The sequence below is a fragment of the Hyperolius riggenbachi genome, chromosome 5 (assembly GCF_040937935.1).
Source record: "Hyperolius riggenbachi isolate aHypRig1 chromosome 5, aHypRig1.pri, whole genome shotgun sequence".
NCBI classification, from domain to species: domain Eukaryota; kingdom Metazoa; phylum Chordata; class Amphibia; order Anura; family Hyperoliidae; genus Hyperolius; species Hyperolius riggenbachi.
Window position 1 is genome coordinate 405,764,693 of NC_090650.1, and position 27,103 is coordinate 405,791,795.

Below are 27,103 nucleotides of genomic sequence, written 5' to 3' on the forward strand. Positions count from 1 at the left end.
CAGACTGAGCAAGGCACAGCCACAGACAAGGGAGCACAGCCACAGATAAGAGAGCACAACTTAAAACTAAATCAAGGAAGATAAAGCAAGCTGCAGACATTACAGGAGAGGAGAGCGACGACCACTCACAACTACAGGCCAATAAAGAGCAATAATACTGGAGAGATAAGCCAGAAGAGAAATAGTGAGGAAGAGAAAGGAAAAGACCAAGAAAGTAAAAATTACCTGTAACAGAGAGAGGTAATAGAAAACAGCAGAGACACGACAGTGACACAGAGACAGCAGCACAGCAATGCATACAAAAGTGTGACAGAGAAACAAGTGACAGGATTAAAGAGAGAGTGAAGACTGCAGTGTAGTGTCTGGAGAGATAGTGTGACAGCAGCTGGCAGACAAGATTCTGAGGAGACAGTGGTGAAGAAACCTTAAAAAGACATGGGCAGAATGCAGAGTGTTGTGTGAGGACATTTCTTGCAAGTTAATGCTAATAAACTGTATCGCATATTTGTTTCTTGAACTAGGCCTGAGATCCTAGCAGGCTGAAGATATATAATAGGCCTACCTATACTCTTTCTGCTAAAAGAGAAGCTTATGAATGTGTTTTGTCTCTGAACTTTTTATACTTATGATTTAATACAAATATTTCTTAAAAAGAACTTGATTGGTGTCTGGAGGATTTCTTTACAGTTAAAGCATTTCAGAGGTGTTACACAAGCCTTCTCAAACGTCTCTTACTATAAAGTGAACCACTCTAAATCTCTCATGTTAGATGTACACTTACCCCTTGAAGCTAAGCAAATAATCAAAAAAATTTAAGTTCCCATGGGCCTCAAAATCTATCCAATATTTAGGTGTTCAATTAACTAGATCAGTGGGGGGACTTTTCGATGCAAACTATGCCTCTCTTCTCTACTCCATTAAGGTGGAACTAGAATCAATGGCTAAGGTGGAAGTATCATGGGCCAGCAGGCTTAACGCCTTCAAAATGATGGTATTACCAAAAATGTTATATTTGTTTCGTTCCATCCCCTGAAAATATCTTTCTTCATCTCTCTGAACAGCAGAGTTTCTAAATACCTCTGGGCAGGTAGGAAGCCTAGAATTAAAATAAAGACCTTGCACATTCCCAAACCAAAGGGAGGGATGGGATGTCCCAACTAGTGTTGGGCGAACATCTAGATGTTCGGGTTCGGGCCGAACAGGCCGAACATGGCCGCGATGTTCGGGTGTTCGACCCGAACTCCGAACATAATGGAATTCAATGGGGACCCGAACTTTTGTGGTTTGTAAAGCCTCCTTACATGCTACATACCCCAAATTTACAGGGTATGTGCACCTTGGGAGTGGGTACAAGAGGAAAAAAAATTTAGCAAAAAGAGCTTATAGTTTTTGAGAAAATCGATTTTAAAGTTTCAAAGGGAAAACTGTCTTTTAAATGCGGGAAATGTCTGTTTTCTTTGCACAGGTAACATGCTTTTTGTCGGCATGCAGTCATAAATGTAATACATATAAGAGGTTCCAGGAAAAGGGACCGGTAATGCTAACCCAGCAGCAGCACACGTGATGGAACAGGAGGAGGGTGGCGCAGGAGGAGAAGGCCACGCTTTGAGACACAACAACCCAGGCCTTGCATGAGGACAAGAAGCGTGCGGATAGCATGCTTTGTACCACCATGCAGTCATAAATGTAATAAAGATAAGTGGTTCAATAAACAGGGACCACGCGGCAACGCTAACCCAGCAGCAGCACACGTGATGGAACAGGAGGAGGCGCAGGAGGAGAAGGCCACGCTTTGTGAGACACAACAACCCAGGCCTTGCATGAGGACAAAAAGCGTGCGGATAGCATGCTTTGTACCGCCATGTAGTCATAAATGTAATAAAGATAAGAGGTTCCATAAACAGGGACCGGCAACTGTAACCCAGCAGCAGCAGCAGCAGCAGCAGCACACGTGATGGAACAGGAGGAGGCGCAGGAGGAGAAGGCCACGCTTTGTGAGACACAACAACCCAGGCCTTGCATGAGGACAAAAAGCGTGCGGATAGCATGCTTTGTACCGCCATGCAGTCATAAATGTAATAAAGATAAGAGGTTCCATAAACAGGGACCGGCAACGCTAACCCAGCAGCAGCAGCAGCAGCAGCACACGTGATGGAACAGGAGGAGGCGCAGGAGGAGAAGGCCACGCTTTGTGAGACACAACAACCCAGGCCTTGCATGAGGACAAAAAGCGTGCGGATAGCATGCTTTGTACCGCCATGTAGTCATAGATGTAATAAAGATAAGAGGTTCCATAAACAGGGACCGGCAACGCTAACCCAGCAGCAGCAGCAGCAGCACACGTGATGGAACAGGAGGAGGCGCAGGAGGAGAAGGCCATGCTTTGTGATACACAACAACCCAGGCCTTGCATGAGGACAAAAAGCGTGCGGATATAGCAGCAATGCTTTTTGCCGCCATGCAGTCATAAATGTAATACAGATGAGAGGTTCAATAAACAGGGACCGGAAACGCTAAACCATCCCAGATGTTCATCGGTCATGTTACTTGGTTGGGGTCCTGGAGTGTTGCGTAGTCGTTTCCAATCCAGGATTGATTCATTTTAATTTGAGTCAGACGGTCTGCATTTTCTGTGGAGAGGCGGATACGCTGATCTGTGACGATGCCTCCGGCAGCACTGAAACAGCGTTCCGACATAACGCTGGCTGCCGGGCAAGCCAGCACCTCTATTGCGTACATTGCCAGTTCGTGCCAGGTGTCTAGCTTCATGCCCGGTTTCAGGTCCAGCGGTGCCAGCCACAAATCCGTCGGTTCCTTTATTCCCCTCCAAATTTCCTCCCCTGTGTGCTGCTTATCCCCAAGGCAGATCAGCTTCAGCAACGCTTGCTGACGCATGCCAACAGCTGTGCAGCACTGCTTCCACGATCCTACTGCTGCTGGTGCTGGGTTAGCATTTCCGGATGAGGTACAGCTTTGAGATGCGTTGGAGGAGAAGGAGTCAGAGAGGTAGGTGCTGCTGTTGTTATCCAGTGGGAGGGACGGCGGTGCAGCTGTTTGCGGCGTGGGCAACACCCGCGCCGTAGCAGGTGAGGAATCGCTGCCAGGCTCCACAAGGTTCACCCAGTGCGCGGTAAGGGAGATGTATCGACCCTGGCCGAACGCACTCGTCCAGGTGTCAGTGGTGAGGTGAACCTTGCAGGCAACGGCATTCTTCAAGCTTCGGGTTATTTAGCTGACCACGTGCTCATGCAACTCAGGCACTGCAGAGCGCGCAAAGTGGTAGCGGCTGGGAACCACGTAACGTGGGATGGCCACTGACATCATGCCCTTGAAGCTGTTTGTCTCCACCACTCGATATGGCAGCATTTCGCAGGCCAGAAGCTTGGCTATGCTGGCTGTTACTGCCACGGCCCGGGGGTCATTTGCTGGCAATTTCCTCTTGTGCTCAAACATCTCCGACACAGACAACTGAACCGTAGCGCTGCACACGGAAGGGCTGTTGGTTGTTGTGTTTGATGAACACTGGGAGACCTCAAGAGCACTACTCCGGAAAGTGACAGTGTCAGCGTCGTCTGATGTTTGTGAATGTTGTGAACCACGCAATGGCTGGGCTACTGCTGCTGCTGAGGCGGGTCTGGTGGTGAGTCTGGTGAACCCAAGGGAGGCAGTGTTGCTGGTACCCTGTCCTGCCGCGTTTGCCCACAGAGTGGGATGTTTGGATAGCATGTGGCGGCTCATGCTGGTGGTGGAGAGGTTGTTAATACTTTTCCCCCTGCTCAGGCGGGTCTTGCACACCTTGCAAATCGCCATGGTAACATCCTCAGTGCAGTCTTCAAAGAAAGCCCAGACTTTAACTGGCTGAGGACTCGGACCTCGTGCGTGATGTGCTGGTGCTGCTTAACCCACTGCTGGACGCTTGAGAGGTCATCCAAGTAATTATCTGGTCCTGTTCTTTTGGATCTGTGAGGGTTGTTGTCCTGGACAACATGGGCGGTATTGAGTGGGTTTTCTTGGGTGCTCCCCTGTGGCCTGTACGTGAACCGTCAGGGGAAACACCTCTTCCCTTGCCCCTCCCTCTTTCACCGGATTTCTTCCTCATTTCACTTATCCTTAAAGTACACGCTGACTGGCAGCAGTACAGTGGCAGTACAGAAATGCTATACAGTGGTGGGTGAGCGGTGTACCACTATTGTCAGCAGCGACACAGAGCACAATGCTATACAGTGGCGGGTGAGCGGTGTACTACTGTTCCCAGCAGACACAGAGTGGAAGTAAACACAATGCTATATAGTGTGGCTGAGCTGTGTACACAGAGTGGCATTAAACACAATGCTATATAGTCTGCTATATAGTCACCCCGAACAGGGTGATGTTCTGCAGAACCCGAACAGTGGCAAACACTGTTCGCCCAACACTACTGGGAGGGAACGCAGATTTTAATACCTAAACACACGATACAACATGTTTTCCGGGGTCGGACTCTGAGGCACATACAGATGGTCCCGATCATCTTCCTCATCATACAACTCTTCTCCTGAGTCTGACCCACCCACCACCTCTGCCACCCCAACATCCCCAGACACAGACCCCTCATCGTCCTCAACATTAACTTGGGATGCTGGCCTGAGCCAGACCTCCTCCTCCACATCAGGCCCCATCATCTCCTCAATGGCAGCCCTCATTAATCGCTCTGGCGACGGACCGATGGACACAACGTTCTCCTCCGGGGAGGGCTGCTGCTGACCATTGGCTGCTGGGGTGGATGTTATAGCTTGCGTGGGGCGTTGGCTGTTGCTGTTGTTGGGAGTGCTGCTCACAGCGGAGGTCTCTGGGGAACTCATGTTGAGCTCATATAGTGGTTGACGGTGAGTGGAGTATTACTGATCCCAGCAATATACACACTGACTGGCAGAGTACGCAATGCTATATAGTGTGGCTGAGCGGTGTACACAGAGTGGCAGTAAACACAATGCTATATAGTCTGGCTGAGCGAGCGGTGTACTACTGTTCCCAGCAGAATCAGAGTGGCAGTAAACAATGGTATATAGTCTGGCTGAGCCGTGTACACAGAGTGTCAGTAAACAATGCAATATAGTCTGGCTGAGCGGTGTACACAGAGTGTCAGTAAACAATGGTATATAGTCTGGCTGAGCGGTGTACACAGAGTGTCAGTAAACAATGGTATATAGTCTGGCTGAGCGGTGTACACAGAGTGGCAGTAAACACAATGCTATATAGTCTGGCTGAGCGAGCGGTGTACTACTGTTCCCAGCAGAATCAGAGTGGCAGTAAACAATGGTATATAGTCTGGCTGAGCGGTGTACACAGAGTGTCAGTAAACAATGGTATATAGTCTGGCTGAGCGGTGTACACAGAGTGTCAGTAAACAATGGTATATAGTCTGGCTGAGCGGTGTACACAGAGTGTCAGTAAACAATGGTATATAGTCTGGCTGAGCGGTGTACACAGAGTGGCAGTAAACACAATGCTATATAGTCTGGCTGAGCGAGCGGTGTACTACTGTTCCCAGCAGAATCAGAGTGGCAGTAAACAATGGTATATAGTCTGGCTGAGCGGTGTACACAGAGTGTCAGTAAACAATGGTATATAGTCTGGCTGAGCGGTGTACACAGAGTGTCAGTAAACAATGGTATATAGTCTGGCTGAGCGGTGTACACAGAGTGGCAGTAAACACAATGCTATATAGTCTGGCTGAGCGAGCGGTGTACTACTGTTCCCAGCAGACACAGAACAGTAAACAGAATTCTATATAGTGTGGCTGAGCGAGCGGTGTACCACTATTCCCAGCAGACACAGAACAGTGAACAGAATGCTATATAATGTGGCTGAGCGAGGTACACAGAGTGGCAGTAAACAGAATGCTATATAGTGTGGCTGAGTGAGCGGTGTACTACTATTCCCAGCAGACACAGAACAGTAAACAGAATGCTATATAGTGTGGCTGAGCGAGCGGTGTACCACTATTCCCAGCAGACACAGAACAGTAAACAGAATGCTATATAGTGTGGCTGAGCGAGCAGTGTACCACTATTCCCAGCAGACACAGAACAGTAAACAGAATGCTATATAGTGTGGCTGAGCGAGCGGTGTACCACTATTCCCAGCAGACACAGAACAGTGAACAGAATGCTATATAATGTGGCTGAGCGAGGTACACAGAGTGGCAGTAAACAGAATGCTATATAGTGTGGCTGAGCGAGTGGTGTACTACTATTCCCAGCAGACACAGAACAGTAAACAGAATGCTATATAGTGTGGCTGAGCGAGCGGTGTACCACTATTCCCAGCAGACACAGAACAGTGAACAGAATGCTATATAGTGTGGCTGAGCGAGCGGTGTACTACTATTCCCAGCAGGCAGCGACACAATGACAGGGGGGACCCTGGCTAGCGTGGCTGGAGCGCGAACCACCCTGCCTGCCTACCCAAAGCTAAACCCACAGACAAATGGCGGAGATATGACGTGGTTCGGGTATTTATTTACCCGAACCACGTGACAGTTCGGCCAATCAGAGCGCGTTCGGGTCCGAACCACGTGACCCGTTCGGCCAATCACAGCGCTAGCCGAACGTTCGGGGAACGTTCAGCCATGCGCTCTTAGTTCGGCCATGTGGCCGAACGGTTTGGCCGAGCACCGTCAGGTGTTCGGCCGAACTCGAACATCACCCGAACAGGGTGATGTTCTGCAGAACCCGAACAGTGGCGAACACTGTTCGCCCAACACTAGTCCCAACCTGGAATATTATTACAATGCTTGTATCTTAGACATATCCAGCCAATGGTGGAATAACAGCCAATGTAAAACCTGGGTAGAAATTGAGAAATCACTTTTCCCTATTCCTCTTAAGGACGCTATTATAGGCACACTATTAGATGCTAAGCTCCCAAACACCAAGCTAATTACTTGTAACGCTTCTCTTAATTCATGGAAATTTTTCAGAAATCTCTGCTCTCCTTCTGCCTCTTCCTCATCTCCTATATTAATAGAGATGGGAACAATAGCTAAAATTATAGGAGACATAGATTTTTCTGCTTGGCAAGTATTGGGCATCACCAATATAAATGATATTTGGGTCGGCAACAAATTATGGGACTTCAAGAAAATCCAGCAAATATATAAAATGGAGATGGACCAAATGTTTACGTATATAAGACTCCAACACTGGTCTAAATCAATAAACTTCAAGGTCCCGCTTTTACCCAAGAAAATACGTGCCTTTTTAAACAGTAAAATCCCACTGAAAGGCGGCATACCATTGTGGTACAGCACCCTCATGCAAAACTCAAACTCTTTACTTTCGGCTTATGTTAAAAAATGGTCCTTCGACCTAAAATCCTCAGTCAATTTAACAAGTATTTGCCGATCCTTCCACTTCGCTTCTATACTTTCCAAGTGTCTTGCTCACTGGGAAACCCTACAAAAAATATGTTTAAAGTGGTACCTTACCCCTAGAAAACTTGCTACTTTTAACTCACTACAATCTCCTTTCTGCTGGAGATAGTACGGCCATGTCGGCACTCTCCTCCATATCCTATGGGAGTGCCCTAAACTAAAACAATTCTGGCTAATGGTACAAGCCAAACTGGCCTTTTTACTAAACTGCCCCTTCACTCTGACCCCAGAACTTGCTGTTTTAAATGGAGGCCTCGAAGATATTGCAATGAAGTACAGACTGGTTGTATTCCACGTATTGGCTGCAGCTAGATACCTAATTCTATCAAATTGGAAATGTGTAGATACCCCCTCAAGTCTTAAAGTGAATGGGAACCGCGTTTAAAAAAAAATGAAGCAAATACTTACCTAAGGAGAGGGGAGGCTCTGGGGCGTATAGAGTCTTCCGTCTCCTCTCTCGGTGCTCTCTATCCTGTGCTGCCCCCCCCCCATTTCAACCCCCCACCGAAAGGGTATTTGGAAGTCTTTGGAAGCTGTGTCCCCCCAAAGACGTGCGGCTCCATACTGCACAGGCATGAGCATGCAAGAGAGCGTGCTTGCGCAGGCGCAGTACAGGGCTGCCCTTCTTCAGGAGCACTCGGGCTCCCTGAAGACTTCTGAAGCCTCCTTCGGCCGGGTAAAGCAGTATTTGACTAAATTAGTCAAATGCTGCTACCGCGTGAGCCAGCACTGGATCGAGGGGCCCAGGAGAGGAGCCGGAAGGCTCTATAGGACCCAGAGCCTTCCCTCTCCTTGGGCAAGTATCTGTCTCATTTTTTTAAATGCGGTTCCCATTCACTTTAAGCTAGCCCATACAACACAACAAAACCTCTCTTTAGAAACTCGCCTGCAGCAGCCCAGAGGATTCAGTGACTCAGATTATATTATGACCTTCCATTGACAGACTATTCGGTCAACTGCTGAGTTAACCCCCCAATTATGGAGTATTAACATCGGGTTTTACATTAACGTAAGAGTGTATTTCCGCGTGCATGTGTGTACATATACAGGTCTGCAAACATATGTATGTATATGCATGCATGCATGTATTGTAATCACAAACTTAGCAGCTGGGAGGAACTGGGATATAACTATCTTGGAGTGTTTATCATTTGCTTGGCAACTAAAAACTATAGAGAGACACCTGCTGTTATTGTGTTATGGTTATTTGTTTATTTTCATTTGTTCTACTTATGTGTTATACGTATATCAACAATGATTATTTTTTTCTTTTTCATGTTAAGACGATATATCTAAGCAGCTTCACTCTCCTTGTAAAGTCTAACTCTGTGCCTCAACCCCAAAGCATTATCTCCAGAGGTTAGCTCCACAAATCTCCCACCCTTATCTAGCAACGTTCTGTAGGCTTTGCCAGATAGCATATATAGATTATAAGGGAGGGTTCCCAGGTGGGATATGTGGGATTTTATTAACCACTTCCCGACCGCCTAACGCACAGAGGCGGCCGGGAAGTGGAGCCCTGAAGGACCGGCTCACCCACAGAGGCGGCGGTCCTTCTAAGGGCATGGGCGGAGCGATCGCGTCATCCGTGACGCGATCCTCCGCCGGCGCCTGTCACCGCTCGCTCGCCGCAACATCCCGCCGGCTATACGGAAGCGCCGGCGGGATGTTAACCCCGCGATCGCCACATACAAAGTGTATAATACACTTTGTAATGTTTACAAAGTGTATTATACAGGCTGCCTCCTGCCCTGGTGGTCCCAGTGTCCGAGGGACCACCAGGGCAGGCTGCAGCCACCCTATTCTGCACCCAAGCACACTGATTTCTCCCCCCCTGCCCCAGATCGCCCACAGCACCCATCAGACCCCCCCCTGCCCACCCCCCAGACCCCTGTTTGCACCCAATCACCCCCCTAATCACCCATCAATCACTCCCTGTCACTATCTGTCAACGCTATTTTTTTTTATCCCCCCCCCCCTGCTCCCTGCCCCCTCCTGATCACCCCCCACCCCTCAGATTCTCCCCAGACCCCCCCCCCCAGACCACCCCCCCTGTTTACTGTATGCATCTATCCCCCTGATCACCTGTCAATCACCTGTCAATCACCCGTCAATCACCCGTCAATCACCCCCTGTCACTGCCACCCATCAATCAGCCCCTAACCTGCCCCTTGCGGGCAATCTGATCACCCCCCCCACACCAATAGATCGCCCACAGATCCGACATCAGATCACCTCCCAAATCCATTGTTTACATCTATTCTTTCCTCTAAACACCCACTAATTACCCATCAATCACCCATCAATCACCCCCTATCACCACCTGTCACTTTTACCTATCAGATCAGACCCTAATCTGCCCCTTGCGGGCACCCAATCACCCGCCCACACGCTCAGATTGCCCTCTGACCCCCCCCTTATCAATTCACCAGTGCATTAATTACATCTGTTCTTCCCTGTAATAACCCACTGATCACCTGTCAATCACCTGCCAATCACCTATCACCCATCAATCACCCCCTGTCACCCCCTGTCACTGCCACCCATCAATCAGCCCCTAACCTGCCCCTTGCGGGCAATCTGATCACCCACCCACACCATTAGATCGCCCGCAAACCCGCCGTCAGATTACCTCCCAAATGTATCGTTTACATCTGTTATCTTCTCTAAACACCCACTAATTACCCATCAATCACCCATCAATCACCCCCTATCACCACCTGTCACTGTTACCTATCAGATCAGACCCTAATCTGCCCCTTGCGGGCACTCAATCACCCGCCCACACCCTCAGAATGCCCTCAGACCCCAGCCCTGATCACCTCGCCAGTGCATTGCTTGCATCTATTCCCCCCTCTAATCACACCTTGAGACACCCATCAATCACCTCCTGTCACCCCCTAGCACACCTACCCATCAGATCAGGCCCCAATTTGCCCCGTGTGGGCTCCTGATCACTCGGCCAAACCCTCAGACCCCCTTCCGATCACCTCCCCAGTGCATTGATTGCATCTATTTTCCCCTCTAACCACCCCCTGAGACACCCATCAATCACCTCCTGTCACCCCCCTAGCACTCCTATCCATCAGATCAGGCCCAATACAACCAGTCATCTAAAAGGCCACCCTGCTTATGACCGGTTCCACAAAATTCGCCCCCTCATAGACCACCTGTCATCAAAATTTGCAGATGCTTATACCCCTGAACAGTCATTTTGAGACATTTGGTTTTCAGACTACTCACGGTTTTGGGCCTGTAAAATGCCAGGGCGGTATAGGAACCCCACAAGTGACCCCATTTTAGAAAAAAAGACACCCCAAGGTATTCTGTTAGGTGTATGACGAGTTCATAGAAGATTTTATTTTTTGTCAAAAGTTAGCGGAAATTAATTTTTATTGGTTTTTTTTCACAAAGTGTCATTTTTCACTAACTTGTGACAAAAAATAAAATCTTCTATGAACTCGCCATACACCTAACGGAATACCTTGGGGTGTCTTCTTTCTAAAATGGGGTCACTTGTGGGGTTCCTATACTGCCCTCGCATTTTAGGGGCCCTAAACCGCGAGGAGTAGTCTAGAAAACAAATGCTTCAAAATGACCTGTGAATAGGACGTTGGGCCCCTTAGCGCACCTAGGCTGCAAAAAAGTGTCACACATGTGGTACCGCCGTACTCAGGAAAAGTAGTATAATGTGTTTTGGGGTGTATTTTTACACATACCCATGCTGGGTGGGAGAAATTTCTATGTAAATGGACAATTGTGTGTAAAAAAATCAAACAATTGTCATTTACAGAGATATTTCTCCCACTTAGCATGGGTATGTGTAAAAATACACCCCAAAACGCATTATACTACTTCTCCTGAGTACAGCGGTACCACATGTGTGGCACTTTTTTACACCCTAAGTACGCTAAGGGGCCCAAAGTCCAATGAGTACCTTTAGGATTTCACAGGTCATTTTGCGACATTTGGTTTCAAGACTACTCCTCACGGTTTAGGGCCCCTAAAATGCCAGGGCAGTATAGGAACCCCACAAATGACCCCATTCTAGAAAGAAGACACCCAAAGGTATTCCGTACGGAGTATGGTGAGTTCATAGAAGATTTTATTTTTTGTCACAAGTTAGCGGAAAATGGCACTTTGTGAAAAAAAACTATTAAAATCAATTTCCGCTAACTTGTGACAAAAAAATAAAAACTTCTATGAACTCACCATACTCCTAACGGAATACCTTGGGGTGTCTTCTTTCTAAAATGGGGTCATTAGTGGGGTTCCTATACTGCCCTGGCATTTTAGGGGCCCTAAACCGTGAGGAGTAGTCTTGAAACAAAAATGACCTGTGAAATCCTAAAGGTACCCATTGGACTTTGGGCCCCTTAGTGCAGTTAGGGTGCAAAAAAGTGCCACACATGTGGTATCGCCGTACTCGGGAGAAGTAGTACAATGTGTTTTGGGGTGTATTTTTACACATACCCATGCTGGGTGGGAGAAATACCTCTGTAAATGACAATCTTTTGATTTTTTTACACACAATTGTCCATTTACAGAGGTATTTCTCCCACCCAGCATGGGTATGTGTAAAAATACACCCCAAAACACATTGTACTACTTCTCCCGAGTACGGCGATACCACATGTGTGGCACTTTTTTGCACCCTAACTGCGCTAAAGGGCCCAAAGTCCAATGAGTACCTTTAGGATTTCACAGGTCATTTTGAGAAATTTCGTTTCAAGACTACTCCTCACGGTTTAGGGCCCCTAAAATGCCAGGGCAGTATAGGAACCCCACAAATGACCCCATTTTAGAAAGAAGACACCCCAAGGTATTCCGTTAGGAGTATGGTGAGTTCATAGAAGATTTTATTTTTTGTCAAAAGTTAGCGGAAATTGATTTTAATTGTGTTTTTTTCACAAAGTGTCATTTTCCGCTAACTTTTGACAAAAAATAAAATCTTCTATGAACTCACCATACTCCTAACGGAATACCTTGGGGTGTCTTCTTTCTAAAATGGGGTCATTTGTGGGGTTCCTATACTGCCCTGGCATTTTAGGGGCCCTAAACCGTGAGGAGTAGTCTTGAAACGAAATTTCTCAAAATGACCTGTGAAATCCTAAAGGTACTCATTGGACTTTGGGCCCTTTAGCGCAGTTAGGGTGCAAAAAAGTGCCACACATGTGGTATCGCCGTACTCAGGAGAAGTAGTATAATGTGTTTTGTGGTGTATTTTTACACATACCCATGCTGAGTGGGAGAAATATCTCTGTAAATGGACAATTGTGTGTAAAAAAAATTAACAAATTGTCATTTACAGAGATATTTCTCCCACCCAGCATGGGTATGTGTAAAAATACACCCCAAAACACATTATACTACTTCTCCTGAGTACGGCAATACCACATGTGTGGCACTTTTTTGCAGCCTAACTGCGCTAAGGGGTCCAAAGTCCAATGAGCACCTTTAGGCTTTACAGGGGTGCTTACAATTTAGCACCCCCCAAAATGTCAGGACAGTAAACACACCCCACAAATGATCCCATTTTGGAAAGTAGACCCTTCAAGGTATTCAGAGAGGGGCATGGTGAGTCCGTGGCAGATTTCATTTTTTTTTGTCGCAAGTTAGAAGAAATGGAAACTTTTTTTTTTTTTTTTTCTCACAAAGTGTCATTTTCCGCTTACTTGTGACAAAAAATAATATCTTCTATGAACTCACTATGCCTCTCAGTGAATACTTTGGGATGTCTTCTTTCCAAAATGGGGTCATTTGGGGGGTATTTATACTATCCTGGAATTCTAGCCCCTCATGAAACATGACAGGGGGTCAGAAAAGTCAGAGATGCTTGAAAATAGGAAAATTCACTTTTTGCACCATAGTTTGTAAACGCTATAACTTTTACCCAAACCAATAAATATACACTGAATGGGTTTTCTTTTATCGAAAACATGTTTGTCCACATTTTTCGCGCTGCATGTATACAGAAATTTTACTTTATTTGAAAAATGTCAGCACAGAAAGTTAAAAAAATCATTTTTTTGCCAAAATTCATGTCTTTTTTGATGAATATAATAAAAAGTAAAAATTGCAGGAGCAATCAAATAGCACTAAAAGAAAGCTTTATTAGTGACAAGAAAAGGAGCCAAAATTCATTTAGGTGGTAGGTTGTATGAGCGAGCAATAAACCGTGAAAGCTGCAGTGGTCTGAATGGAAAAAAAGTGGCCGGTCCTTAAGGGGTAGAAAGCCCTAGGTCCTCAAGTGGTTAAAGGATACAGGATTGATGTTGGTGTTTATACAATTCTGTTTGTAGACTGAACATTGTTCTTGTATGGCTACATGCTGATCACTTTGTAACTGTTAAATTGTTTAATAAAAATACTTTGAATAAAAAAAAATGTGTTGGTTTATTTTTTCCCGTTTTTGCTTAAGTTCCTCTTTAACACACACTGCCCAGGAACACTGCAGGAAATGTGGTGGGATAACCTTAGCCATTACATCACAGAGGTGTGAACATGCCCACACAATTATATAGGCAGTGCCTATGCAGCAATGCAGCGCAAAGAAATGCACATAGTGTCAATTCAACCTAACTGTATACAGGTAGTCCCCGACTTACAAACGCCCGACTTACGAATGACCGGCTGATACGAACGGCATAAATTCTGTGTTTCCATGGGAACAAGCCCACATTTTTTTTAAATTGGACTTATAGTTTTTGAGAAAATCGATTTTAAAAAATTCAAAGAAAAAATGGCTTTTAAACTTGTATAAGCAGGTACAGAGGGCAGAGGTGACACAGAGGGGGACACTGGAGGCACAGGGTGGCACAGAGGAGGTACAGAGGACAGAGATGGCACAGTGTTCAGACTTAAGAACAGATGCAGGTTAAGAAAGAACTTACAGTCCCTATCTCGTTCGTTAACTGGGGACTACCTGTACAAATTAATGATTTTCCCAGTTTGATCTTCATACCTGCCAATCTTATTGTAAGTGGACTTTTAAATAATATCACCTTTACATATAATTTCATATGCCTCTGCTTCACCCCTCCTCTGGAATGCCCTTACATCACAACACATCAGTCACTCTCCAACCTTTGATATCTTTAAACGCTCCCTCAAAACTCACTTTTTTCGACAAGCATACACTCTATCTTGAGTCATTCCCCCTTTGACCGAAGATCAAGTTGCACTCCTACTAGATATCCTAAAAACACATTGCCTCTAGTGGCTGGATAGTGTAATAGTTAAGGGACCTGGGTTCAAATCTCTGCACTTCCTGTTCAGTAAGCCAGCACCTATTCAGTGAGGAGATCTTGGACAAGAATCCCTAACACTGCTACTGCCTACTGAGTGCACCCTAGTGGCTGCAGCTCAAGTGCTTTGAGTCTAACAGGAGAAAAGTGCAATATCAATGTTATTTATATTGTCTAGGTATGTTTATTGCATACTACCCCCCCTCCCCCCCCTTTCCTTTGGATTGTAAGCTCACAAGGGCAGGGCTCTCTCACCCTTTTGTGTCTTGGAATTACTTATACATTTTATTCATCGTGTTACTTTTGTCACTGTAATTACCTATTCTGTATTTTGTATATATTGGTGCATCCCACTGTCTATATTATTATATGCCCCATGTTTGTTTCTTACTTTGTACAGCACCATGGAATATGTTGCCACTTTATAAATCAACAATGGTAATATCGGGGTATTTAGGACTTCTATAGGCAGGGTAGAAGGTTTCTTTTGGTGCCACCTAATGAAATGGCATCCCAAAAGCATGCAAATCTGAATGTTCTTTATGGAATTCTTGCGTACATGAAGAATAGAATAAAATGAGTAATGGCACCTCTGATTAGCATAATGGGGGTGACTATGATTAGTATTATGGCATTACAGATGAAGCTGATGTTTAGTTCGTAATTGTTTCAGATTTGTTCTTTGTTGACCATCTCTCCACCTCTGTGGATTAATTTCCTAGTACAGTAAATAGCAAAGTATAGACCCATGGCTACTTGTTATTGTAATTATCCAATAGCACTGTACAAAAAAGGTACAGACAAATTATCGTACATTAGTGCTGTGTTTCCAAAGGGTGGGGGAGAAGGTGACAGGAGATGTATCATCAAGGGCACCTAAACGGCCACAAACATCTCTAATGACTACATTGTAGGCTAGAGTCACAGTAAATGTGAAAGCTTAGAATTACTGACCCAGGCCTTATTTTAACTGACACAGTCCTGACAAACACTGTCTTCTGTTCATGTAATCATGTAATTTATATACATATTTGAAACAGCTCACTGAAATTAAACTGATGAACTCATAAATGCCATATTAACAGTTCTCTGAAGAGCCAAACTACTCATAACAAGATCCAGATACTTAGCGACACACTAGAACACTGACATTTCGACCCACTGTGCTGAAGTCGGAGATTATGGTTTTACATTTGGGAAATATGCTACATAGTACTTAGTTGATTTGGTTAAAAGAAGAACTTCGTCTATCAAGTCCACCCAGAAGTGATCTAAAACCCTTAAGTTTGATGATACAAAGTATGAGGCAATCTGGCTTGCATGGCTTCTGGAGGAAACCTATTTCCCCATGAAGGTTACACTTGTTAGAAGGCAGATGTACCAGATGCCGGTATAGGAAGTACCCAGAGAGTGACATCGAATTTAGGACCTAACATGTGACATGATACAGGGATGCAAAAACTCATAAAAAATTGAAACAGAGGAAGACTTGTAGGACCAATAGAAATAAAAAATATTGCCTATTTAAACACATTTTATTGAAAAGGTGAAGTGAAGTATCCCACGGTCGATGTAAACCTGCACTATAAGGCCCCATTCACACTATATCAATTGCTGTGCATTTTTATGGACGTGAGGGTGGGATCAAAATTGACAGGCTAAATACTTCAATGATCTTCACTTTTATCAATTATGTTTTTGTTTGTTGTGTTCTGTGGCTAAAAAAAATCTTCCTGCTTACATTTTCTGGTCAAAGGGACAAAATCAAACATAAATAAACTCAATGGTAATACAGGAGAGTTTGTTTTGTGTCCATGTCGAGGGAAACACCACAGAAGACAAAGTTCCAAATGGGAACACTTTGATCTATTTTTGATGCCTGACGTCGCGAGGAGTGGAAGAGAGAGAGAGAACAGTAAACAGGGCAGAATTTCTACAGTATAACGGGCAGCATTCCTTAAAAATGTCCACCATGGATATCATTAAATTGGAAGACCCAATAATTAGAGTATTAGAGTTTCACAAGGTCAATTCCAATAATAAAAATCAAAGAAAATCCAAGGATGCAAACTGATTCTCTGTCTTACGAATACTGCCAATCTAGTATTGCTAGATGTGGCCTCTGTATCTCCAACACTAAAGCAGGAAGAGCTGCCCTCTCTCCCAACAGGGACCAAGAATTTTCACACATTGGCCTCAATGCACCAAGCTTATCTCCTGTCTTTAATAAGGTTTCTATAGTTATCACCATGGTGATGAGGCATGTAGTAGTTAGGAAACATTTTACCTCAGGCAAACCTAAAATTAACTCTTCTGTCTTTAAGTTAACTTTTCAATCCTTAAAATAACTCCAGAATTCTAGACAGGCTGTTAATTAACTGCATGTGAAAATAGCTACAGAGGAGGTAACTTAACTACATAGGAGGTAATTTAACTACAGAGGAGGTTACTTAAGGAATGAAGAGAGAAGATAACTCTCTTACTGCGTGGTGGCAAGTTTTCTCTTGCCTTATTATCTCCAGCATGATCTTAGTGAATTAAGGCCATTGTCTAGAGACCACAACTGGGGTCAGTTATCAGTCACTTGCTGATCTGTTAGGTCGCGGCTCTTACCCTGTTTTTGGAGTACCTCTCTTATGTATACAGCATTGTTGATCTTCAATAAAAATTAAAGGCTTACAAAAACCATCAATTCCAGTGACACACTACTGTAATACGTCAACCTCTATAACACAAATAAATTTCAACCCACATCTGAAGTTGTACCTAGTACCAGATGTTGTTGTCAAAATGAATCTCCAGTATATTAAAACACACTGAAATGCAGACACACAAAATCGACAACAAATCACCAAAATGAAAACCAATGGATTACAATGCATCTTTGTAAAATCATCTATTCCCAAAAATCCTTTATTTACTGTTTGTTGGTCTAAAACAAGTGTACCTCAACTCATCTTTCTTATAGGTGGCTGGAAAGAATACTGGTGATTAAAGACACCACCTTTAACATAAGTGACTAAGGTTCACATCCTGGCAGGAACCAGTTAACCTATTCAGTAAGGAATCCATGAGCAAGGCTCCTTAAAACTCCAGGATGGCCCACTGAGCATGCCCTTAGTGGCTGAAGCTCTCAAGCATTTTGAGTCTGACTGGAGAAAAGCCCTATTGTTAACACCTCTGACATCAAAAACTACTGCTATTTTTTCACAGCAACCAATCAAATTCACTTTCAAGAACAGTGAAACATTTAATTAGAATATAACTTTTGAAGGAAATGCTAATGGCTATGATGGCTGACACCTTCTCTTACATATGGCTTATACACTGCTCAAAGTAATAAGTAATAGATCAAATCAAGCTTTGGAGATGTTCATATAAGCTTGAAGAGCCTTCAAACCATCTCCCAGAGAAGCTAGTGGAAGTGTCCTTAGAATGTCCTTAGAATGTCTTACTAGTTTGTCAAAGTAAACCCATTATGGAGAGGTCCATCATTGAACTAATACTCTATCTCCCTGGCTGTACTAATGGTTCTTTGACCATGATACCTTCTCAATCAGTCATTTGGAACAAGTGTACAAATCAGGTCATTGAATTTTTCCATAAGACATTCCTGATTTGTACGTTTGTTCTGTGGAATTGGCACAAAAAGCCTTATAGCAGGAGGGTCAGCTTGACGGTCATGGAACTAGCATTTCCAGATGGAAGTTCCCATGTTTCTTATGCCGAAGGATACATTACTGTTTGTAAATACTGCTCAAATCTCTAAATAATGTAACGTGGGTTGTGACCTTTAACGCCCTAGGGGCTCTTCAATCAGCCTCCAATCTGGTCAGCCAATCAATTCCTCACTGTGCCAACAATGATGTATATACACTACATGACAAAAATATCACATAATATAACCAGGACCAGCAAAGCTCACATACTTTACTCAGTGCACCTGTGAACTGATAAGGAGTCCAAAGAGGGAACCATAAAGTAGACCTATCTCACACCTAGATAATGTAAACTAGCATAAAATGGAAAAAGTAAATACATCAAGGGTAGATAAATGAACTAAAAGTACCCAAATAACCCCTGGTCTACAATGATATTACAACCCCTTTCCAAAACCTTACTTTCCAAAAATGAACAAGATTTGAAATTTTTTTTCTAGTTTGGGGTGGGGATTAAGTGATGGATGGTTGCTAATGTTTCTGTTCCATGTTCTGTTCCCAGAACCCCAACTGCTTTAATACAAACCCACCAGGTGTTCTGGAGACAGGACACGATCAAGAACAATAATTTGGGCACAGTTGCTGGTACCTCCCCAATCTACCAAAAGTTTGTTTTACACGTGGCCCTCCTAGAAAGATTTATTGGTACCCCTGTCAAGGTTGGAGACCAAGACTACAATAAAAATCCAAACATGTTATAACCAGGAGTTCAGATATTATATCTAATCTGGTAAGTAATAGATGTTCCAGTAAGGAAAGGAGTGGGAGGGCACTCAAAATTCCAGAAATATATGAGTTCAGGTGAGGTTTTGTGGTCCTTTAGGCTCTCTGATGATAGTTACATAGTTACATAGTTACATAGTTATTTTGGTTGAAAAAAGACATACGTCCATCGAGTTCAACCAGTATAAAGTACAACACCAGCCTGCTCCCTCACATATCCCTGTTGATCCAGAGGAAGGCGAAAAAAACCCTTACAAGGCATGGTCCAATTAGCCCCTAAAGGGAAAAATTCCTTCCCGACTCCAGATGGCAATCAGATAAAATCCCTGGATCAACATCATTAGGCATTACCTAGCAATTGTAGCCATGGATGTCTTTCAACGCAAGGAAAGCATCTAAGCCCCCTTTAAATGCAGGTATAGAGTTTGCCATAACGACTTCCTGTGGCAATGCATTCCACATCTTAATCACTCTAACTGTAAAGAACCCTTTCCTAAATAAATGGCTAAAACGTTTTTCCTCCATGCGCAGATCATGTCCTCTAGTCCTTTGAGAAGGCCTAGGGACAAAAAGCTCATCCGCCAAGGAATTATATTGCCCTCTGATGTATTTATACATGTTAATTAGATCCCCTCTGATCTCCAGTCTTGAACCTGAGTAAATCAATTCCAGTGCTTTAATTTGAGAAGTGTAGTCCAATTAATCTAAAATATCTTGTTTGAAAGGTCTCTGTCTAGTATAGTGTGATAGCATGACAATTCCTTATGCTTAACTGTCCAGTAAAAACGGTTGGCCAAGTCCAACCTCACCACCATACGTAAAACCCAGAAAAGCATGGTGGATCAACTCCAGGCATATGTTCCCTTCCATTTTCTCTCAATTTGAAATCAGGCCTCAATCATTTTTTTTTTCTTCCAAAAGACATCCCTCCAGTATCCTGCCATTTTAACACCATCTAGTGAAAGAATAATGGCAGTGGAATGTGATGGCGCCAAGACCCATATCCAGTTTGTGGCCTCCAGGTTCCCAATCCCGCTTCATCGGTAGACACGTTTGCATGACAATGGCTTGAGTGTGGCTGTAGGTGGCTTGGGCGTTTCTACTCCACACCTCATTTCTGATGCTAGCGGCAGCAGCTGGATGTTAATAAGCCAGGAGACATACTTTGAACAATTTCTGAGATTTCCTCGGGAATGCAGAAGAGATATAATGCCTCCTGATTCTGACCCCCGGTGGGAAAATAGATGTCATTTTACTGATCGTCGACCGTTGTCTGTGCTGAATCCTGAGCAGTGTGTTGCATTACATGCTCGACCGCTATTCATAATACTGATTATTCTTCAGAGGGCAAGTCATTACCTCTATGTCTGAAATGGAGCAGCCCTCCTTTCTCATCTCACTTCCCCACCAGTCAGGAATAATTCATAATACCAGGCGCCCCGTTAGCATAAGCGGCAGCTACCAATGTGTCTAAAAAAATGTTTTTGTTAAATCAGGTTGGTCATAGGAGGAATGTAATGTGTGCCCCCATCCTGCTCATGTTAACCAGCCCCTGTGTGGAGCCTGTGAATCTACAGACAAGGCAGAAACACCAGTGGAATTAATTAATGGACTGAAGAGCCTAGTTACATATTCATATTCCCCGAGATGTGAAGGAGAGCGAAGGCAGCAAACAAACACTGTACGTCGTACATGTAATCCATGGCTAATGCTGTAGTGTCTCTTCATCTTTCTCCTTGTCTGAAGCGTCATGTCTCTCTGCCTCATTTGTTTCTTTTTTTGTTACTCGATCTGTCTCTCTCGTCCTCCTCCCCTCCCTTCCCTGATTTTCCTCTTTTTTTCTCGGTGTCTCTTTTTATTAACCCCTCCTTTCCTTAACCCTGTCTCTATTGATATATCTCTATTCTTTTTCCTTTCCTTCTCTTCATCTCTCTGTGTCCCTTCTTCTCACTGATTTTATTTTATTTCTCTCTCTCTCTCTCTCTCTCTCTCTCTCTCATTCTTCATTTACCTGTTTCTATCTAACCTTCTTTCTTACTTCCTCTATACTCCGTCCTGTATTGTGTTTCCCTTTCCTTCATCATTCTCCCCAACTCACACTTGCTTTCTCTTCTTCTTCTTCTTCTTCTCTATATCTTTCTCTCCAACCCTTCAATATTCTCCCCTGCCTTTAATGGTATCTCTTTCACTGTACACACCTCCTCCTTTTTCTTTCTTTCTGTCTTACTGTTATACTTTCTGCATTTTTACATTCATTTCTCCCCCCCCCCCCCCCCACACACACACACACACACACACACACACACTATCTCTCTCTCTCCATCTCTACCTCTACCTATCCATTTCCCACTAAACTCCCTTTTGCCCCTCCTTTTTTAATTCTCTCTTTGATACCCCTGTCCCCATACCTTCCAACTTTTTGGAGGAAGAGGGACACTTAAGCCACACCCCAAATCGCACCACTGCCACACCCCTAGTCACGCATACCATAAAAATCATAAGAAATATATGTTATTTTATCACTCAAACCACATTGGTCCTTTCTATCCTGGTCCATTTTCCTTCACATCAACATTTGAAAATAAGAAATCTGTTGATTTAAAGGTTGGGAATAAAGGTTTGAAAAATACATATATTTACATAGATCTGTACATCAGCCCTGAAAGAGAGACAAATGAGGAAGAAAGATGGACTGAGGGACTGGGTTTCCAAAGAGGGACTGTCCCTCCAAAAGAGGGACCATTGGGAGCTATGTACCCCCCCCCCCTCCCCCACACTCTGTGCTTTCTTTCTCCCTCTGTCCGTGTTTCTCATCAGCCTTCTTTCTCTGTACCCCCCCCCCCATCACAGCTCCCCCTCTCTTTCTCTGATCCCCCCCCCCCATCACTGCCCCCCCCCCTCTCTTTCTCTGATCCCCCCATACCACCTATACACATTCTCTTTGATGCAAGCCCCTCATTACCCCACTCTGTCTATCACTTAATTCTTTCTATCTTGTAGTGTTCTAAGAACCCACAAATACTTACTATTCCCAATACTGCTGTGTTACTCATTCCATCATACCAATCAATCATCCAATCTAGTATCTACCAATACAGGTTGTTGTTCTTTTCCTTACTGTTAATATAGGAATCTGATGCACACAGCAGTGCCCAGCAGGCACACACACGTTCCTACATTAATCCCTTTCTTGTCTCCTTCATTCATTATTTTAAACATCATTTACTTAGAGGCTGGAATGAATTGTACATTTACTCCGGGTAATTTAATTTAATACACTACCTCGCTCATCAGAATTGATTGCATCATAAATATTGACATGATCTATTTATTTTCCTGCGTGTCGCCTGAGTTTTATTCGCTACCACCGTAACGATCCACTGTGACGTCCTGTTGCTCATTTGGCTTTTCCATCTCCCAACACTGTACTCATCTGTATGTCTCATTTACATTCCCATTACTCACATCCTTCCCAGGTCCCCCCCTCCCTTCCTTTTAATTTGGAGCTGTCTCATATCCTAAATTCCCAATGCCACCCACGCGCCCATCCCTGACACCCCACCCCTGCCCTCCACTCTTTCAGTGTCCAGCAGTACAAAATCAGCTTAACCAGCTCAATCAGAGAGCAATTTACAAATACTGATTGGAGTAGAGGAGACTAGAAGATGTTCTAAAAAGAGTACAGGGCACCTGTATTCAATACAAATAATAAAAAACACCCACACGCACAAAAAGAGCAGGAAAAAAACAAACAAACAAAAATTAACAAAAATAAATTAAAAAATAAACAAATATTAATAACTAAATGCTGATCATCTAATTAATTCATGTAGGGCACAGTTAATCCAGTGGCTGCTCGCCATTCCAAAGAAAAAAAATGGTTCTGCAGGAAATTAATCAACAGGTATCGTGACACCTTACTTTGTTCCAGAGATAAAATATTACAATTTAAACCCCAATCGCCCAGCCTGCTCTCTCCACTGTTTGAGAGATGCTGCCTCCCAGTGTCTCCAAATCACAGAGCACCACTATAATCATCCATTATAGCAAAAAGCTTCTACGCAGACACACGCAGACACGCACACACACACACACACACACACACGTCTTAAGGAACCAATAATCAGGGTAAAATAATGTGTAGTAGAAAAAAAAATCTGAAAAAAAAAATAAAAAAAAAATAAAAGGGTATATCAAGGGATTTAAAATTAATCTAAAAATAGATATATATATGCATATATACAAAGTTAAAAATTGCATGTCCTGGCAGATGGACATGATCTGATCAAAAACATGATGCTTTATTGACCAATTGCATTAAGCCGACAGAGAGACCTGCATCCAGGCATCAGGCAAGAGCTTTTAGTAATTAGGGAGGTAATTAAAATTCCAAGCATGCTGCCTATCTCCCGATATAATGTCAGATATCGTGCAATGAGTTAACAATCCCCCCCCCCCCCACACACACACACACACACACACACAACCCCTGGAACATGAATTACCAATTCCATTTCATGCAAACGAGCTACTTTATGCTTGTGGGAACGGACAGATGCGTTGGCAATACCCTGTTGACCAAGCATCTTCCAATTCAAGCATGGCTTAACTTAGGGGGGGGCTTTTCACCCCCCCCCCCCCATCACCACCCACCCATCCTTGCCTCCAAACACCACCACTTATCCATCACAACCTTTTTTTCTATTCAATATCTCTCAGCCCCTATGCCAGATCTTCAGGCATGCATAGTGCCCACATGTATTAAATGCTGGATCAATAGCATCTGGTGATAATCATGATGATATGTGCTAGCAGGCAGAGTTGTCAGTGCATGCAGGCACAAGCAGAACGACACACACACATGCACACACATAATGCACTGTTGTCTGTCATGCCCATTCTCTATCTCCTCCTGAGAAGCCAATTCATTGGTAAGACTGATCAGGTTTTTTTGCCCTTTTTTTTTAAGATTCCAAGCACAGATCAGGCTCCTTGGCTGGCTACAGCCTCCATTCCCCCATCTGTATCATACGTATGGAATTGGTGACGTTAGCATGATACTGGCAGACACCTGTGCCCATCCATACAGTGGGTGCATATGCCATCCACTCTCCAGCCTAAATGTGACACCCCATTCTGAATGGGTGGCAAGCCTTGCCTGTGCAGAGATGCATGCCTGGGGGTGCTGTACAGTAGCCTGCTAGCCTTCATTTTACACAGCTTCCCCTCTAAGCCCCCTCTCTCTTCTCATAGCAGGCACATAGCAGCCTGTCTGGGGCTCCGCAGGCACAGTCTGTGCCATCCATAACTTTAAGTCGCCTGCCAGGAGGGGGTAGATGGAGCCCAGTCTAGGCTGGCAGATAGCAGGGGCACATCAACTTCAATCTGGGGGCTGGTGGATTAAGCTGGAGGATGGCTGTAAGGGGAAAAAAAGCAGACCCCCCCCCCCCCCCCTAAGCAAAAACTGTGGAGATCTAATGGGGGAATAGAGCTTTGGTACAGCCACTAGTTCAGCTTGTATGAGGCAACTCACGTCTCTCATCTGAGCATACTGCAAGAATATTTATCGAGCTCCAGGCTCAATCACTGCATTGAGCACACAATGCGCCTACCCCATTCGCCTTTCCAAATAGACACATCCTTTATGAAGGCAATCCACATGACAGGTGGGTATGTGAGCATAGCCTATACCCCACACAGACCGTTAACTCACAGAGAAGAATACATAAATCGTTCAATTTACAAAATAATTAAAAATAAATAAAATATTGCTCATTTTTTTAATCATTAGGATACAGGCGTGCAATTTTTCTCCCCTCTTACCTCTCACACAAGTCACCATCAGTAGAAAAAACAGGTAATAACCCAATGTAAATCCACTCTGCAATGCCATTTTCCCGAGGCATGGGGAGTCCACGAGTCCACATTTAATACATCCCTTTTTGTCCAAGTGCCTGGCTGCCTTGGCTGGCTCCCGAGTCCCCCCTTTGCAGCTGGCTTTCATGTTATCCTCCTAATAAGCAGCAGGAAAAAAAATAAAGAGCTGTAGAAGAAGAAGAGGCAGAAGATGTAGATGAGGAGAAAGATGCTCCTCTCCTGGATGCCTCGGCCGGATTTGGTGCTGATGCTGCGCGGTCACAGCACAGAGTGGATGCTGTTCCTGGGATACCACGGCAGCAACCTTGACGAGGACTCAACCATCTTCTCCAACGGGGGCATCAAGATACTAGCGATGGTGTCTTGCCATACCCTCCTCCTCCTCCTCCTTCTCCCCCGGCCAGGGCTGGATCACACTTCCGACTGGAAAACCCGACCAATTTATTTTGCGGGGGGCACTCAGATCACCTGGGCTCCGCTGCTGCTGCAGGAGGAGGGTGCCCGGGCGCTGCTGAGCAGCAGCATCAGCGTGGCATCAGCAGCAGCATTCAGTTATAGCCTGGCACAGCTTCCTCCTCCTCACTCCTTCTACCCACTCTAAACAGATGACTGAAATCTCTTCACTGGAGCCTCAAGGAGAAATACAGAAGATAATAAAAGCTATCAATTCAGCTCCTGGCGCTGCAACAGATCCTGGTGCTGCTGCTGAGGCTGTGCAAGGAAGGAATGCAGAGAGAGGGAGAGGGGGAGAGAGGCAGGCAGGGGGAGGCTGTCAGTCCAGGCTGTGGCATGTGAGCATGGCAAAGAGTGGGGCGTGCTTGCTGCTGCTGCTGCTGCTGCTGCTGGGGACAGGCTCTGACTGCACACACACTAACGCATGCCAGGGACAGCTGGGAGGGGGGGGGGGGGGGGGTGCCAATGACAGCGAAGTTTGCACCGTGTTCAGATTTTGGGACAGGAGCTCGGGAAGGATGTGCTGCTGCTTCTGCTGCTGCTGATGCTGGACTGGCGGGCAGGGAGGGGTTAATGCCCAGCATTGATAGAACGCTTGTGCCATCTACAGGCTGCCAGGCTGCGATCAAGCTGATTAGGATTTAGCACCCTGGCCAGGTTCAGCTGGTCATACATGGCAGGGGCGTTGCTGGGTCTCGTGAAAGACGTGGGGCACCCTCGGGTGAAATATAGCTATCCAGTGATAAGGTGTGTGCAAATGAGGAAGCACCAGGGGTAAAAGGCTGGCTGTAGCTGAGGCTATTCCATGTGTTTTCAATCTCCCCCCTCTCACCTTTAGTTCTCTGATCTCTCCCCTCCAACCCCTCCCTTTTATGCTGTCATCTTTTACACCCCTGTCTGTTTTCTTGTCTTTGCTAGTGAAGATATGTATCCATTGCAAATAACAAAAAGCTAAGACTTTCACTACCAACCCAAGTGGGTTCCTCATATCCCTCCATTTTATTTCTTCCCTCCATTATCACTTTGCCAGTCAATTTTGGCAAAAAAGGTCACTTCAACATGTGTTCCGAGGCATTTCTCCACTGGTACAAGTGGCTTCACCAGTTCATTATTTTTCATTTCTTCCCCTTTTCATCCACTCCTAATTTTCTGATCACATGCTACCCTCATTTGCATATTTTACTAATTTTCCTTTATGTAATCTTCAGCCTATGTTTTCTTTTCCCAGTGTAGACTCTTATTTAGTTAAGTCATCATATATTCAGTGCCACCAATAAGTGAGTTCAAAAGGACTTCCTAGGCAGGGCAGTTTCTAGCTACACTGCATCCAAGGCGAGGGTGTAAAAATTGCTCCCCCCCTCCCCTCCCCAACCCTTTCTTTGTAGAGACAATCACACAGCCACAGGTCACAAGTAGATCTGCCTACTTACTTAGTGACCAGCCGCTCATCCAGAAGGAAGCAGGGACCAGGAAAACACACTGGCAAAGAGAGCCTGCAGTACTGCTACAGGACATCAGGTGTCATCACACACAGAGCCGGGCCGAGGCAGAGGCGAGAGAGTCTCCAGCCTCAGGGCGCAGTGTACGAGGGGGCGCACAACTCACTCAGCTATCATTCCCCTATGAATTTGAAGCACTGAGAAGTAAGAAAAGGGGATGCATGGAAGTAA

The 27,103-nt window shown here is 44.8% G+C and overlaps 1 protein-coding gene across 1 annotated transcript in view; it reads right to left on the reverse strand.

Moving 5' to 3' along the window:
- CSMD3 (CUB and Sushi multiple domains 3) overlaps positions 1-25,342 on the reverse strand; it is a 1,539,978-nt gene extending 1,514,636 nt beyond the window's left edge. Inside the window, exon 1 of the mRNA XM_068237930.1 lies at positions 24,927-25,342. Coding sequence (XP_068094031.1) covers positions 24,927-25,107 — 181 coding nt within the window. The 5' untranslated portion in view covers positions 25,108-25,342. The remainder of the gene's footprint in view (positions 1-24,926) is intronic.
- Positions 25,343-27,103: the final 1,761 nt, after the last annotated feature.